At 38.2% G+C, this 15,815-nt stretch overlaps 1 protein-coding gene across 1 annotated transcript; it reads right to left on the reverse strand.

Moving 5' to 3' along the window:
• Positions 1-12,695: 12,695 nt before the first annotated feature.
• On the reverse strand, positions 12,696-14,481 carry LOC136226193 (probable E3 ubiquitin-protein ligase RHC2A). Its single transcript, XM_066014542.1, has one exon. The coding sequence runs from the start codon at positions 14,374-14,376 to the stop codon at positions 13,111-13,113; it is 1,266 nt and encodes a 421-aa protein (XP_065870614.1). The 5' UTR covers positions 14,377-14,481; the 3' UTR covers positions 12,696-13,110.
• Positions 14,482-15,815: the final 1,334 nt, after the last annotated feature.

The raw sequence follows: 15,815 nt of genomic DNA on the forward strand, positions 1-15,815 counted from the left end.
AGAAGTTTGAACCAAGAAATATAAAACTGTTCAAAACTCAACCGTGTTAAAAGAACCTCAAATGTGAGAATGTGAGAGTTTAGATAATTGACACGTCAGCAGAGAAGGTCTTAAAACATGACACATCAGCAATTCTTTCTACAGATTTAGTATATATATAGATTTTACGATCCGACAAATTAACTCATTTAACCCCTTATTATTTTCCTCTTTTCCAATACTACCAAGCCCCAAAAGTCTCTATTTCCTCTCTTTTTAATTTGCCTTTGGAGTTTTGATTCTCTAATTCTCTCATATGTCCTTTCCTATTTGTTTTCTTTTCTCTTCTCTTATTCTCATCTCCTCTCAGCCGTCAAAATCCCTATCCAACTCCGACTAAATCGTGTTTCTTAGATATTTGTTTGTACGACATGATAATACATCCGATTTTTAGATTTGGATTGCCATATATAAAATTTAACTAAAGTTCCTAACTAGTAAAACAAAAAAAAATATAATATTTTAAAAATTAATTACAGAAAATAAAGTATATATATATGCATTTTTTTGAAGCAAAATCACTCATTAGACTCAATATCTTCAAGTAAATCATATTCAATAGATAATATATTGAATCCATTTAATCTTTCTTGTGACATGATTGATCGTAAAAATGATTTAAGTAACTTTTAATTTTGAAAAACTACTTTCTGTAAATACAAGTAACCGGTATAATCAATAATATCATATAAGCAATTAACATATTTGAAAATTGATAGGTGTCGAATCTATCAAAATAAATCTTTACTTGTTCTATTTAAATAAATTGTATAGAGGGTAAGAAAAGGTCGAAGCCGTGAGATTAGTACTGATTTGATTTAATTGATAACCATATTTTTTAAAAAGGAAATAAACTTGCAAATGAAAAAAAAAATTATGAATTGATTTTTAGATTGTATTCTAAATTAACACAAAAAGATAATTAAATTAAGGTATTGACAAAGATCTCAACCAAGGACATTCTCGGCTCGGGATTCAGCTTCTTGATCACGGACTTGGAACAAGATTGCATTGAATTTAGTTGGGGTTGCAACTTATCGTTTCCAACTTGTTTCCCTACAATGTTAGGTTGACCAAAATTATGGTTGAAATTAATCTTTCGTTAGTTCACTTTTGATCAAGAAACGTAATAAATCATACAGAGAATGACAGCCATAAAGTCTCTGGTTTATAATATTGATATGTGATTAGTAAGAGATGCTGAGAGAACATATAGTGGATTTGATGTCTTCTCGATACGACTGAAATAATTCGTATCAGTTGGAGGCGGTAATGGTTTGCTAGAACTCACTCACAGTTAGTAGGCTTTGGACCCATGGCTGACTGAGGACGAATCCCTAGAATCGTGCACACACAACTGCTAGGATGAAGTTTAAGTAATAAATCCACGTTATGCATTTAATAAAAAAAATGGGTTAATTAATTAACTTAAAGGATTAATTGATTATTTTTAAATAACAAGTTAATCAAGGTAGTAATAAAAATTGATTATAGCTCATCAATAAACTCCCTAATGTAATTAGTTAGTCAGTTAATTAATTAAATTACATAGAGTAATTTATTAATGGAACTAATAATTCAATTAAGTTCTTTGGGGGCTTAATTATAAAGATTAGGGTCAAATACATGAATATCATAATTAAGTATAAAATTACAATTAAGTCATATCATCAAACTTAATTCTTAATATGTCATTATTCTCTATATATATTATGGTTTTACATCATAATTTAAAAATTCTAGGCTCCAATGCATAAATCATAAACCTAGAAAATATATTCTAGACTTCTAACTAATAAATTCTAATCATTAAAATATATTAAAAGTACTGATTTTATATAACAAAAAAAAAAAGTACTGATTTTATTATTTTGACATAATCCAAAATTATGACTTGACATAGTTGTAAATAATTGTTAAAAGATGAATTTTTTGTATAATTTTCCCTACATATTAGTTATTCTAATTGACTAATTGATGTCAGTTGAATTAAATAAATTCTCTTGGGATTTATTGATGAGATTGAATTAATTGAGGACCATTGCTCCTCTTGGTTGACATCGTCGGCTCCTTCCCCCTTCAGCTCAGTGCTCTCTCAAGTTCATTAAGAGCCCGTTTGTTTTACCTACTGTTTGCTGTTACGGTTTGCTATTCCTGTTACCATTTGTTGTTGCTGTTACGATTTGATGTTTGCTGTTGGAAAAAGTTGTTTTTCCAAAAAGTAGAGATTAATTGTAACACTCTGGTCCAATACCATGTAGATATTGTCCGCTTTGGCCCAAATCCAACACATTAGGCCTCACGGCTTTAAAACGTGTCTGCATGTATTGGATTCACATCTTACTAATAAGCCTCAATCATTTCCTCTCCATTTCCGATATGGGATTCAGTTCATTCCTGCCCCCATCGCAATCCCTTAGGGCCGCTCCTTGCTCAGGCCTTCTTACCCCGGTGCCACCCATTTCGGACCGGGTCGTTACAGGCCCACCAGCTTCCGCCTGGTTCGTCCCCGAACCACACATCATACGTGGAGAGTCGGCTCTGATACCAATTGTAACACTCTGGTCCAATACCATGTAGATATTGTCCGCTTTGGCCCAATTCCAACACTATGCTTTTGTAAAAGGCTAAAGCAAACACGAGGTCAATAACCAAACACATAAAACTCTTCTTTTTAAGTGAAAAGGTTTAGAATTAAACTAGTTTATTAATTTTTTTTCTCTCTAATTTTGATGGTTTAATCAAAAGGATTAAACCAGTTCATTAATGGGCCGCACTCAAAATCAGCTTTCTTCCCCTTTTAAAGCATCAGATTCAACAGCTTCTGGCGACAGGCGTGCAATTCATGGACTCCTTCATTTCGTGTTTTTCTCAGAAAACATGGAGAGGAGAGAGAAAGTTTTTGATTAAAAAAAAATACGGGTTGGTTAGGATGGTAAGTTAGATGGAAAAAGCTTCGGTTTAAACTTGCTCTTATGAAACTAGATGACCTATGTAGAGCAACTTGTGTAAAAGTAAAACAAAGGAACTACAAATAGACCACTCCTATAAATAAATAATTCTCAAAGTGTTTCAAAAAAAAATAATTCTCAAAGTAAAATGATATTGAAATGAAGCCCAAGGACTCAATGCAAGCACTATAAAATTAAGGTGAATATAAAATCACAACTAAATTATATAACCGAATTTAATTATTAATATATTATTATTATTTATATATTATAATTTTACAACATAACTTAAAAAATCTAAACTCCAATTTATAAATTATAAGTCCTAGAAATATATTCTAGACTTCTGATTTATAAATTCTAATCCTTAAAATATATTAAAAGTACTGATTTTACTAATTTGATATAATCTAAAATTAGATCTTAAATGATGACATAGCCAAGTTTCAAATGACCATTAGTTAGAACTAGCTTAATTAATTTAAGGAAATGTAAAGAAAAATAACAAGTGATGGTTTAACTACAATTACTGTATTTTTTACGGTTTGTAAATCCGATCGTTTACAGCAATTTTTTGCGGTTTATAAACCTAGTCGTTCTTTTAAAAAATATTGTAATGTAACTATTTATCCTAAAAGGAGCATACTGACTTTACAAATTATTCAAAACTCAAAATTTAACTTTACAAATTAATTAAATATTGTTTAACTTGAAAATTGATCCATATATCTTTTAACAAAGTACAACCCACTGTTTTGCAAAGAGCTACTTTTAAAGCACGAGACATCAGACCTATATTAGTAATTTCAATTCCATTCAGTAATTTATTTTTATTTTTTTTATATAGGAAATGAAAGAAAAAACAAACAAACAAAGCCGCTTAACCCGGGATCAGCCTGGGAAAGCTGACCCCCACCAAATCATCCAAGATCAGGGATGAAATGAACATCGGAGGAGAAGAAAAGGTTGAGAGACCCAACATCCTTGTATGACCTTCAGCCGCGAGATGGTCCGCCACCCGATTTTGCTCCCTATAAATATGGCCGAAGCTAAGAAAATCAAAGGAAGAGCAAATTCTTCTGATACCTTTGATTAAATTTTGGCTATTCAGGCAAATAGCATTATTCTCTGATATCATTCTGACAGCTGATAGGGGTCAAAAACCCCTATCTTTGGGTACGGTTTTAGGACAGGTTTTAGCATTATTTAGTTAATAAGCGAGCATTTCTCGCATTTAAACGCTTTTGTGTGAGTTAGTTAGGAATTGAAAACGTTTTATTTATTTTTCGTTGTTTAGGCTCGTTTTATGACCAATTTAGGGAATTACGGCCAAAATAGCATGCATAGTATAATTCCGTTATCTTTTGAAGCTAATTGGTCCGTCAAAAGTCGCACCAAACGAAGCGTTTGCTCAAAATAAGCGATTGGCGGGTCAATTTAGCCTTTGGACTAATGTTATCTGGAGTTTCTGTACATGCGCAGGTATAAGTTCGGACGAAAAAGGCATCGACGGTAGTCGGCAAGCACGCGGGGGCATACCGGGCAAGAATGCTCGACGAGCGGGCCTCCGTAGGCCATGCCTGCTCGCCGAGCAGGCCCCTGGAGGCCTGCTCGGGCGAGCAGGATGCCTGCTCGCCGAGCAGGGCGCTGCTCGCCGCGAGCAGCGCCTGCTCACAGAGCAGCTCGCCCTGCTCAGCGAGCAGACTTGCAAGAATTGGTCAAAAAGACCAATTCCGCCCCCACGATGCCACGACGGACCCCACGACTTTCTACCTGCATAAGGACACGAAAATAGGTCAAAAAGAGGGCCGAGCCACGTCTATAAATAGAGTTTTTCCAATGTAAATTAGTATCTTTTATCTTTGTAATTTTCTTAGCTTTTCATCTTGAGAAATCCTCTCCACCTCCTCCATATCCTTCAAACCTCCATTGAAGACACCTCCGAAGCTCCGTTCACCGAGGATTGCTCAAGCTCCATCCTTAAGTCCTAGGAAGATGCCTGCATTGGTAGACAGGTTCCCTGAAAGGGATTTTTCTTCTTTTATATTCTGTCTAGCCTCTGATACATGTTATGAATCCTAGGCTCATTGTAACTTCGTGACAATACTTTCATCTTTGATATATATTATAGTTCTTGTTCATTCAATTGTTTTAATGCTTTAATCTTCGTCTTACGCTTTGTCTGATTGGTTTAACTCATTCGATAATCCCAAAATCAAGTTGGCACATATTGCGAACTGAATCTGACCTAGTCAGTGCCTATAGGATTGACGACCCTATAGAAGATTAATCCCAAATTGCTGAGCCTTAGATCTAGTTTCGGCCTTACAAGGGAATCACGAACTAGGAACTTTAGGAGGATAGGTCGGGTTAATCGCCTCAGACACAAGTGACTTAGGTTTTAATTCAATTGCTTAAACAATCTATTTTCATTATCATCGTATCCCTTCATGTTCCTTCGGATAATTGCATTGGTAAAAGATCACTTAGGAGTAGTTTAACTTAACTAGGGGTAGAGTAACTTAATTAGGCGTAGAATAACTTAGTTAGAATCGGATAACTTAGCTAGGAATAGTATAATTCAACCTAGGAGTAGATTAACTTAGAAAAACCAACTCAAAACCCCCTAAGCCTAGATAACACCTGAAACCAAGTAACTCGATACTTGCAGAAATAAATCCTGTGGACGATAACCTGGACTAAACCAGAAATTTATTACTTGATAACGACGGGGTACACTTATCCCTAAGATCGGCCTCGCTCCACAACCGCGCGAGGCCGCGTCAACAGCTTCAAGGTTATCAGATTCCACAAGAAGCTTCTTCACCCCAAGATTTTTAGCTAGCCTAAGGCCAGAAAAAATCCCCCAAAGTTCTGCAGAAAAGGACGAACCCATGCCCAAATTCTGAGAGAAACCAGAAACTCAACCACCACCATCATCTCTCAGAACCCCTCCCGTAGCAATTCTCCCGTCTTTTAGACAGGAGCCATCAGTGTTAAGTTTAACCACACCTTCACTAGGTCTACACCAGCCTAAGAGATGGACATCTTTCCTCTGAATAGCCCCAGCCAAGGGATCCTCAATGAAACTATCAACCAAGGTGCAAATCTTTTTGGAAAAGAAATAAAAAACATTAGGAATGACAACCGTTTCTTCTCCAAAAATCTCATCATTCCTCCATTTCCAAATCTGATGACAAACAACCATAAATAAGAGAACCACATGCTTCAAATCAGCCAAAAGATTCCCATTAACCCCATCCACAAACCAATCCAGCTCAGAGTGGGATAAAAAAAAGTAGACAACACCTTTATAGGGAGAACTTTCCTCCAAACCTCCTTACTCTTCGCACAGTCTCTTAGAGCATGGCACAATGTTTCTTCATGACCTCTGCATCTGCCACACGCACCAGAATCCACCAAATGCCTCCTTTTCCTATTAGAATTAGTAAGCAACCTATTTTTAACACCTAGCCACAGGAAGCTTCTAATATGGTAAGGCACTTTTAAGGCCCAAATCGTCTTCCACACCTCTGGGTGCGAAGTTTCCAACTCTTGATAGAAAGCCTGAAAAGCCGATTTACAAGAAAAAGTCTCGTTGTTTGTCAAAGACCAACATTAACTATCCTTGTCTTCCTCCTTACTACTAATCTGAACTCCTCTTATTCTCAAGAGCGATTCCAGACTGATGTAAGAATCAAACTTTGACCAAATCCAATCACCCTCAGAATCCACCACGTCTGCAATCCTCCAGTTCTGAATTTCTAAAGGCGGTAAAGACTCACAAACTTCCAATAAAGGCTTTTTACCAGTCCAGATATCGTTCCAGAAGTTAATAGATTTACCATTACCCACATTCCACCCAATCCCTGAGCAAAATTCAGCAAACACGGCACTTAGGCCTTTCCAAAGAAATGAACAATTAACCAATCTATCCTTAGGACCCCCAAAGATCTTATCCTTTTTATATTTACCGCATAATAATTGAACCCAAAGAGCTGATGGCAGTTGCCACATTCGCCACAGAAGTTTCATTAGTAAAACTTTATTATTATATATCCCTAGCTTTCCTAATACCCAGACCTCCCATATTCTTAGGTTGACAAACCTCATTCCAAGGAACAAGGTGAATCTTCCTCCCCTCCTCAGCTTCCCCCCACAGGAACCGACGATTAATTTTATCAAGATCTTTGAGAACAGGCTCAAGCAGACGACAAGCCTGCATAATATGATTAGGAGTCGCACAATTGACAGACTGAACCAAGGTAAGGCGGCCTGTCAGAGAGAGAGTCTTTGCTTTCCAAATGGCACACTTCTTATTGGTTTTATCCAAAGTATCCTTAAAAGAAGCTTTTGAAACTCTATCACTATGGAGGGGAATCCCCAGATACTTCCTCAAAGAATTAGTCAAAGGAATACCAGATAAATCACTCAACCTTTTGCAAGCTCTCTGGATCATATTCTTAGAACACATCATCTTGGACTTCTAGATATTAAGCATCTGGCTAGAGGCAGAGCAGAAACAATCAAGAATATCCATAATCACACCAATCTGCTCCTCATTACCTTCCACAAAGATCAAAACATCATCTGCAAAGAACAAGTGAGTAATCTAGGGACAGAATTTATTGATGGAAACCGTGTGGAATTTCCCATTACCAACAGCATCTTGGATAAGGTGAGACAATCGTTACATTGCAATCACAAATAAGAAAGGGCTCATTGGGTCCCCTTGTCTGATACCCCGGGACGGAGAAAATTCATCCGACATATCCCCATTGATCAAAACTTGAAAAACTGGAGAAGAGATGCAAACCTCAATTAAACTCATCTAGTTGTCCGAGATCCTTGCTCTCTCCAGACTATCAAGAAGGAAACTCTAGTTTATGCGATCATAAGCTTTCTCCAGATCCAGCTTAAGGGCCACAATACCTCTCTTCCCCTTTTTGATTTTCATAGAGTGGACCATCTCTTGGGCAATGACCACATTATCCATCATTTGTCTACCAGGAACAAAGCTTCCCTGATTCTGGCTAATGATATCAGGAAGAATACAACGGAGTCTATTGGCCACAATTTTAGTAATAGCTTTATAGAGAACATTGCAAAGACTAATAGGCCTCATTTGTAAGAAGGAAGATGGCTTTTCAACTTTGGGAATCAGAACTAGAAGAGTTCTGTTCACTAGCCCAATATCTTGAGAGCCATTAAAAACACCTTTAATAAAGCTATAAATGCCTTCCTTAACAACCTCCCAGTGTTTATGATAAAAACCAGCAGGCAGACCATCAACCCTATGAGCTTTGCCGCAATACTAAATATAGCTTGATCAATTTCTTTCTGGGAAATAGGGTGGAAGGCATCCAGAATTTTATCCTCTCCCAACATGGGAAAGGTAGCAACATTCTGAGCTTTATCCAGATCAACAAGGTCCTCTTCAAATAGCTCTTTATAGAAATTAAGGGCCAAGTGACGAATGTCTTCATCCTCATAAACCCATTCTCCATTTGAGTCTTTAATAGCATCAATCCTATTGTTTTGTCTTCTAATAACAGTAGAAAGATGAAAATACCTGGTATTGCGATCCCCATCTTTGATCCAGGCTTTCCTAGATTTCTGAAACCAAAGTAACTCTTCCTGTCTAAGCACAGCTTCCAACTCCCTCTGAAGGGTTCTGAGGAGACCATCCAAACTGTGATCAAAACTAACCTCCAACCTACGATGAATGCCCTCAATTCTACTTAATAATTTATTCTTCCTCCTAATAATATGACCAAAGACGTTCTTATTCCATCCCAGAACATTCTTTCTGAAACCCTCAGCAGCTTGTAAGACATTAGAGTGAGGCTTCCAAATATCTTGAACAAAGTTTTTAAAATCAGGATGAGATTCCCAAGCCACCAGATACCTAAACGGTCTCTCCCCCCTAGGCCGATTGCCTCTCACCAGCCTGACCAAGATAGGACAATGATCCGAATGTCGGAAGGGAAGATTTAACACAGACACATCAGGAAACCTAGTGTGAGCTGAAACATTAGCATAAACTTTGTCCAACCGAACAAAGGTACTGTTACGCTTCCAAGTAAACTTATGACCCGCGGCACCCAGATCAGAAAGCCCACATAAGTCCATACTTTGCTTATGATTGAGGCAACGATTAACATAGTGATTCGCACCCCCTCTCTGATCACTCATAAGGGCAATATCATGAAAATCCCCAGCCACAAACCAAGACTCAGTCATACTAACACTCACAGAGTAAAGAACCTCCCAAAGCCGTTTTCGATTAGCCAGGACAGGATCAGCATACACAAAGGTAATAAAGAAAGGTTTATTACCAGCAAAGCTCACTTTACTATGAATAAACTATTTATCCATGCTAACAATATCAAAATGGACTCGATCTGGCTTCCAGAATAGCCAAATCCCACCAGTAGCCTCCGATCTAACACAATTCCAGTTCCTAAACTTTTTAACCACCTCATCTGCTTTAACTCCAGTAATCTTAGTTTCCATTAAAACAAAACAAGATGGATTAAACTGTTTAATTAAATCTTTAACATGGATACAGGTAGCCTTGCTAGCCGCTCCTCTATCCAAACCAACAAATCCATAGAAAGGAGGACAACTGACCCCACCCACTACCCTAAACTAGGTATTTATTAGGGGCTCCTGAGAGCCTCGCCGAGATACCAGCAGGACCCCTCTTATCCGACAAAACCATAGAACTATGGACAATTTTCTGCTTGCCCTTAGGCTTTTTCATACTAATTTTGTTAACACCCATAGTCTTCCCAACACTAGGCTCAACACAGTAATTAGGAATACTAACCTCATTTAACTTCTCCTTCCCTTGAAAAGCCTGCGTTTGGGATCCAATCTGGGCTTCACCTTTGGGAACAAAAAGAGGATTCACAGTCTCAACCACATTATTTGATGGCTCAGCAGATTCTAAGCCTGGCATGCTTTGCTCAATGAGATCGTTAGCCTGGTCAGATTCTTGGACCTCCTCAATAGTCAGAGCCCCAAATCTGGATCCTGCGGTGATGACCGGAGCAACCCCTGACCCTTCAGAATTTGTTGGGTTAGGCTTCTTTTTAACAACAGGATTAGAAATTGACTGAGTCAGAGAAGTATCGCCATTAATATCCGGGGAACGATTCTGAACCACAGAAGGACGTGTCCTTCATCTACCCGACCTCTTAGCAACCATCCAGGGGCCAAAATTCCCCCCCCCCCTTTCCATTGACCCCTTCAGCTCTTACAACAACATCCTCAACTACCTCCTCCAACAACTTCACCCTCTTAGGGCAGCCCTCATATGTATGACCATATATACCACATTCAAAACAGATATTATGTAAACCTTCATACTCAATAAAGTAAACTTTATTATGTACACAGAATTTTGACAACAGGGGTTTAGCAAGGTCAACATCAATACACACTCTCGCAAACTTACCTCTAATAGCCCCAATGGTAATTTTATCCATGTGGTGGACCTTGCCAACAAACCCACCTATCTTATTAAGAAAGCTTTCATTATAATATTCGATTGGAAGCCCTGGGAATCTAACCCTTGTCAAAATTATGTTTACCGAGCAATCATGTGGATTAAAATTGGGCACCCATGGCCTTAAGGCCAAAACTTGATTAGAAATAATGTACGGGCCCCCATTCATCATAACATTGAAGTCCTCAGCCCTAGTAAATTTAATTATATAGTAGTCATTTTCAAGGTCAATAATACTGACTTTCCCTTTCTTTGCCCACTGCGCCTGGATCCTCTGAGCGAAATAGTTAAAACTAATTCTTTTACCAAGCACTATTACAATTAGAGCAAGCTTCCATTTAGCTCTAAGAGCACGCTTATCGGCCGAGGAAAGCCGGATCACAGAACAGAGCGGGTCATCTTGCTCATCGTCCTCTTCGTCTGACTCAGAATAAACCTCTTCTGAATCACCCTCCATCAAATCTTCATTCACACAAGGCTCCTCATCGACCACCCCCATCACCGTATCTTTCCATGAAGATCTCCCCGCTCCAAGGTTAGAATTAAAATCATTTGCCAAATCTCCAATAGGATTAGGAGACCTATTCACACCAATTCGGATCTCTGAGGAAACCGCGTTCCCCTAATCCTGACCACCTATAACATCTCCTAACCTACCCGAATCCCCGCCTCCCGCTTGGATCCGACCAACGTCCACCATCCCCAAGGCGATAACCTTGGCCTGCACAAAACCTACCCTACCCGAATCACCTCTGCCCGCCTGGTACAAAACAGCGCCTGATCCCATCCCTACAGATGCAGCCGCGCCACCCGCCTGTTTCGCCCCCCTACCTTCTCCTTCATTCACAACTCCCCTGTCTGCCGCCCGAGCCACCAATGAAATCTCATTCAAAATCCCAAACACCACCCCGCCTTTTAACCCCACCCCCAGATCGATGCCTTCCGGCGCCGGCGGAGGCGGACAGATCGCCGGCCGCGGAGACAGTGATCTGCGCCCGCCGATCTCCACCTCCCGCCACTCAAGACCGTCGGATCTATCAACTAAAGACCCATCGCCAGTTCCATTGCCCGCCCTCCCCGACGCCGCACCATCCAGCCCTCCCCCTGACCGAGAGCGATCCCGCAACCTATCCCGCTCCTTCATCCACGGACGAGCGACCGACAACGCAGGAGATAGAGAAAGGATCGATGAGGGAGAAGAGAGAAAATCGGATCACAGAGAGCGTTCAAAATTTAATTAATTTTTTTTAAATATATAATAATGCAATTCAGTAATTTATAATTATTTATTATTATTATTATTATTATTATAAACTTATTTATTTTAATTATTGCTATTTTTAAAGTTTAATATTATAATTTCAGTTTAGTAGTAGCATTCAGTTAAGTTTACTTCATTTCAGTAAAAAAAAAACAGTCATGTCGTGACTTTCCTTAATTTAAAAGCCTAATACACAAATAACCCTTTGAATTTGTCCAAATGTTGCAACTGCCTCCCTGAACTTTCAATTGTAACAACTTACCCCTCAAACTTGTCCAATTGTAAAATATAACCTCAAGTTACTGACATGGACTGCAATTGAAGAAACACGTGAAATACAAAAACTGCAACGCTCGTAGAGTGTGATAATCAGATCTTTGGCGTGATACGAATCCGGAGAAATGTTTTTACGGTTGCTTCAAGTACGGAGTAAAAAATTCCCAATTTAGAGTTACGTTTTACAATTTTACAACTAGATAAGTTTAAAGGGTAAGTTGTTACAAGTGAAAGTTGGAAGGGACAGTTGCAACATATTTGGATAAATTAAGGGGGTTATTTGTATATTATGCCTAATTTAAACACCTAAATACTATGTACAAAAAGCCTAACACTTGTTTATTATACAACCTAAAACACATTATTCTCATATAAAATGGAATAAAACATAATATTCTTCCCTTAAATTGAATAAAATCAATCTCTTGTAGATATTTATTTATTAGGTCTCCATCAAATTACCAGCATGAAATAATTACCAGCATGAAATGTATGACCATACATATAAATATCAAACATTTGGAATAATTTCCATGAAAAATAAAAAGGTACCATATTTTTTACAATTATAACAAGAGTATATAAGTATATAATTTGTTGACCTTTTTTTATGGCCACTTGTCCCCAAAATAATACACATTTGCAAATTTCAAAATACTAAATACCCAATATTTCATATGTTGGAAAATCAAATAATGGCTGAATTACATAATGTAAATGAGATTTTTATAATTTAAAGTCTTCTGGAAAAAAGAATTGCATTGCAGAAACAGAAGCTATAGAGATGTAGCAATAATAAATAAAAATTAAATAATTCAAAAGTCCTCTGGGTTCAATTTCATCAAGCTTTTTTACCTGGTTTCTCCGAGTTTCTCCGAGTTTCAGCCAGTCTCACCTTATTTCATCATCTTCTTCGTCTTCCCCCAATTCATTCAGAAAAATGAAAAAAATAAAATTCCTTTGTATCTTCTTCTATGGAGTATGAATTGGATTTTTACCCAAATTGTTTGTTGTCTCATATGTTAATATTTACAATTAACTAAAGAAACTCCATTGAACAAACATTTATTTCATCTTCTCCTTCTTCCTCCGTTAACATCCTCCACGCCGATTACTCTTCTCCGTGAAGTAGATGAAGGAGATGATGATGACGATAATGGAGAAGGAGGTATATGAGAAAGCGACCTAGTTCTCCTTCTCCTAACTCTCGTTTCGGAAATCGGTGTCTCCGGAGCAACTCCGAAACAAGCAAACCAATGCCTTAAACTCCGACTAAACCCAGACCAACCGCCGTTTATTCCTCCACCTCCGCCGCTGCTTCCTCTTCCAATGCTACCTCCTCTTGTACCCCACGTTATCCTCCTCGGTATCCCTGTGCCGTTAAATCCACCGTCCATTTCTGTATAAACAACCGGTAATTCTCTAGATCCAGTTCTTGCTCCGGTAAATCTCCCAACCGCGTATCCGCCTCCCGGTAACCGCCAAATCGTGAGTCCTACTGGTTCATCGGTGTTACTCTCACCTGCGACTCGTCTGTTGTTGATTGAATCTTCATCTCCGGGTAATTCGTGGCGGCAAACCGGGCAGGAATTTCGAAGTGAGAGCCATGGAAGTATGCAATCGGAATGATAAATGTGTTTGCACGGCATTTCTCGGGCCTCTGCTTCTAATTCGAAAGGCTCTTTACACACCGCACAGTGTGACTCCATGGATGTGTGTGATTCATTTATGATTACCGTCGGCATCGATTCAACCGCTGATTTCGACGCCGGTGGATGCTCGCACCGGCCGATTCCGTTGATTTCAATCTGAGATATCTGATCTAATAGTCTCTCAAATCCAGATCCCAATAAAAACTCAGTCATACCTCTCGGTAACGGGCGTAACCCGGACCCGTTTCCATCATCGTAATATAATTCAAATCCACGCCCACTACCTTCGCTTTCTCCTCCATCAGATTGCGATTGCGATCCCCCTCCCGTTCCTCCGACAATACCACCACCGCCACCACCACCGACGCCGCCTCCACGAAGCACAATCACAGGATTAATCGGGGAACGGTCACCGGTAATCCTACGGGTTCTTCGAACCGGATCACGATCCGTATTCGTATGAGTACCCATCATTAACATAGCGGTGGCCGCTGCCGCCGTAGAGGGAGGAGAAGAAGAAGCTGGAGGAGGAAGAATTCTCTGACCAGACACGTCTTCTCCGATCTCAAGTTCTTCAAGGAAGCCGGATGCGCAGTCGGGGCAAGTAATTCTTTCCTCGGATCCGGCAGCCAGGACGAAACGGCTGCACCTGTAACACCAATAATACGACGACGGCGATGACATGGAATCTCCCCCTCAGTTAATTACTGGGAAAGGGAGAAATGATGAAGTTGGGGGAAAAGGAGAGGGTTTGGTAGTGTAAAGAGAGAATGGAGAAGAAGAAGAAGATATATATGGAAATGGAGGAAACACAAAGGTTGAAGATACTATTAACGGCAAAACCGCGTCAACGTTGGCAGCGTGACAGGAGAGCCACGCCTGCTTTGTTTTAACACACGCTACATCACTAGTGCCTAACGACGTTTATGTCGCCGTTATACAAGAGCTTTTCAGGTACATGTGAACTGGGTTAGAGGACATTTTTGTAAATTTACTGGAAAATGCACGGACAATAGTTTAGTTTGGTTATGTTCTGGTGTAACTTCGTGTCTATTTCTTAATAAGTTACGGCTTATACTAATATAGTTATAACTTACCATATAATTCTAAAAATAGTTGCATTTCATAATATTTATTTATTTATTTTTCCTAAATAAATGTTAAGTTTTTAAAATAATTTGTTCTTATTATTTAGTATTAATTACATAGTTTAATTTAATGAATAAGCATTATTTAAAGAAAGATAAATAGTATTTTTAATCAGAGATTTAAATTTAATATAATTCAATCATTTTTTACAATAATTTTGAACTAGATAGATGGAGTATATGGAAAATTTTATGGTGATAAAGGAATTAAAAGTGAGATAATTGACATATTTAGCTTTATAGTTATTAAATGAGAGTGGATTCTAAAGGAATAAAATTTCAATGTTGGTTAACGAAATTTTTTATTTATTAATATATATGCAATTTTGAACCTTAGTTAGTGGTTAGAATTTTCTTCTATCAAATCACGAGATAATTGTAGAGGGTTCGTATTATCGCAGTGATATTTTTAAGTCATTTTTACATTCAGACTAATCTTTATTCGCTGGTTGATAGATAACTGAAATTTATAGGACATGTGTCCTAATGATTTAAGATTATTCCATGATCAAGGTATTGTTCAAATTAGTGGTTAGAAGTTGGCAAAACACATGTGGTTTGATGATTTGGTAAAAATAACCTCCTGGTTGACACTGTTAGCAATTTCAGTCATTTTGGATTGATTCTGTCAAATTTGACTCTTAATGACGTCAAAATGAAAAATTTCTAGAATTAAAGTTGTTTAGTATCATATTTACTATTAAATTTGATTCTTAAAAATTTTCTTTTTGACGTCATTAACGGCCAAATTTGACAAAATCAACCAAAAAATTGACTAAAATTGCTAACAATGTCAATCACGAAGTTATTTTTGCTTCAAAAAATACCAAATCGTCAAAACATCAAACCATGGTTTTTTTTAACTTATCCCTTTTTATTAAAGGGCCCCTATCCCGTAATTGCCTAGGGCCAATAAAATATCAAGACCGACCCTGTTAAAGTTAGCCTACTAACTTCAAAATGACATGAAATTAT

Source organism: Euphorbia lathyris, chromosome 4 (genome assembly GCF_963576675.1).
Source record: "Euphorbia lathyris chromosome 4, ddEupLath1.1, whole genome shotgun sequence".
NCBI classification, from domain to species: Eukaryota; Viridiplantae; Streptophyta; class Magnoliopsida; order Malpighiales; family Euphorbiaceae; genus Euphorbia; species Euphorbia lathyris.

Bases quoted from the DNA above. Each gene is read 5' to 3' on its own strand.
- LOC136226193 (XM_066014542.1), bottom strand. From the start codon at position 14,376: ATGTCATCGCCGTCGTCGTATTATTGGTGTTACAGGTGCAGCCGTTTC.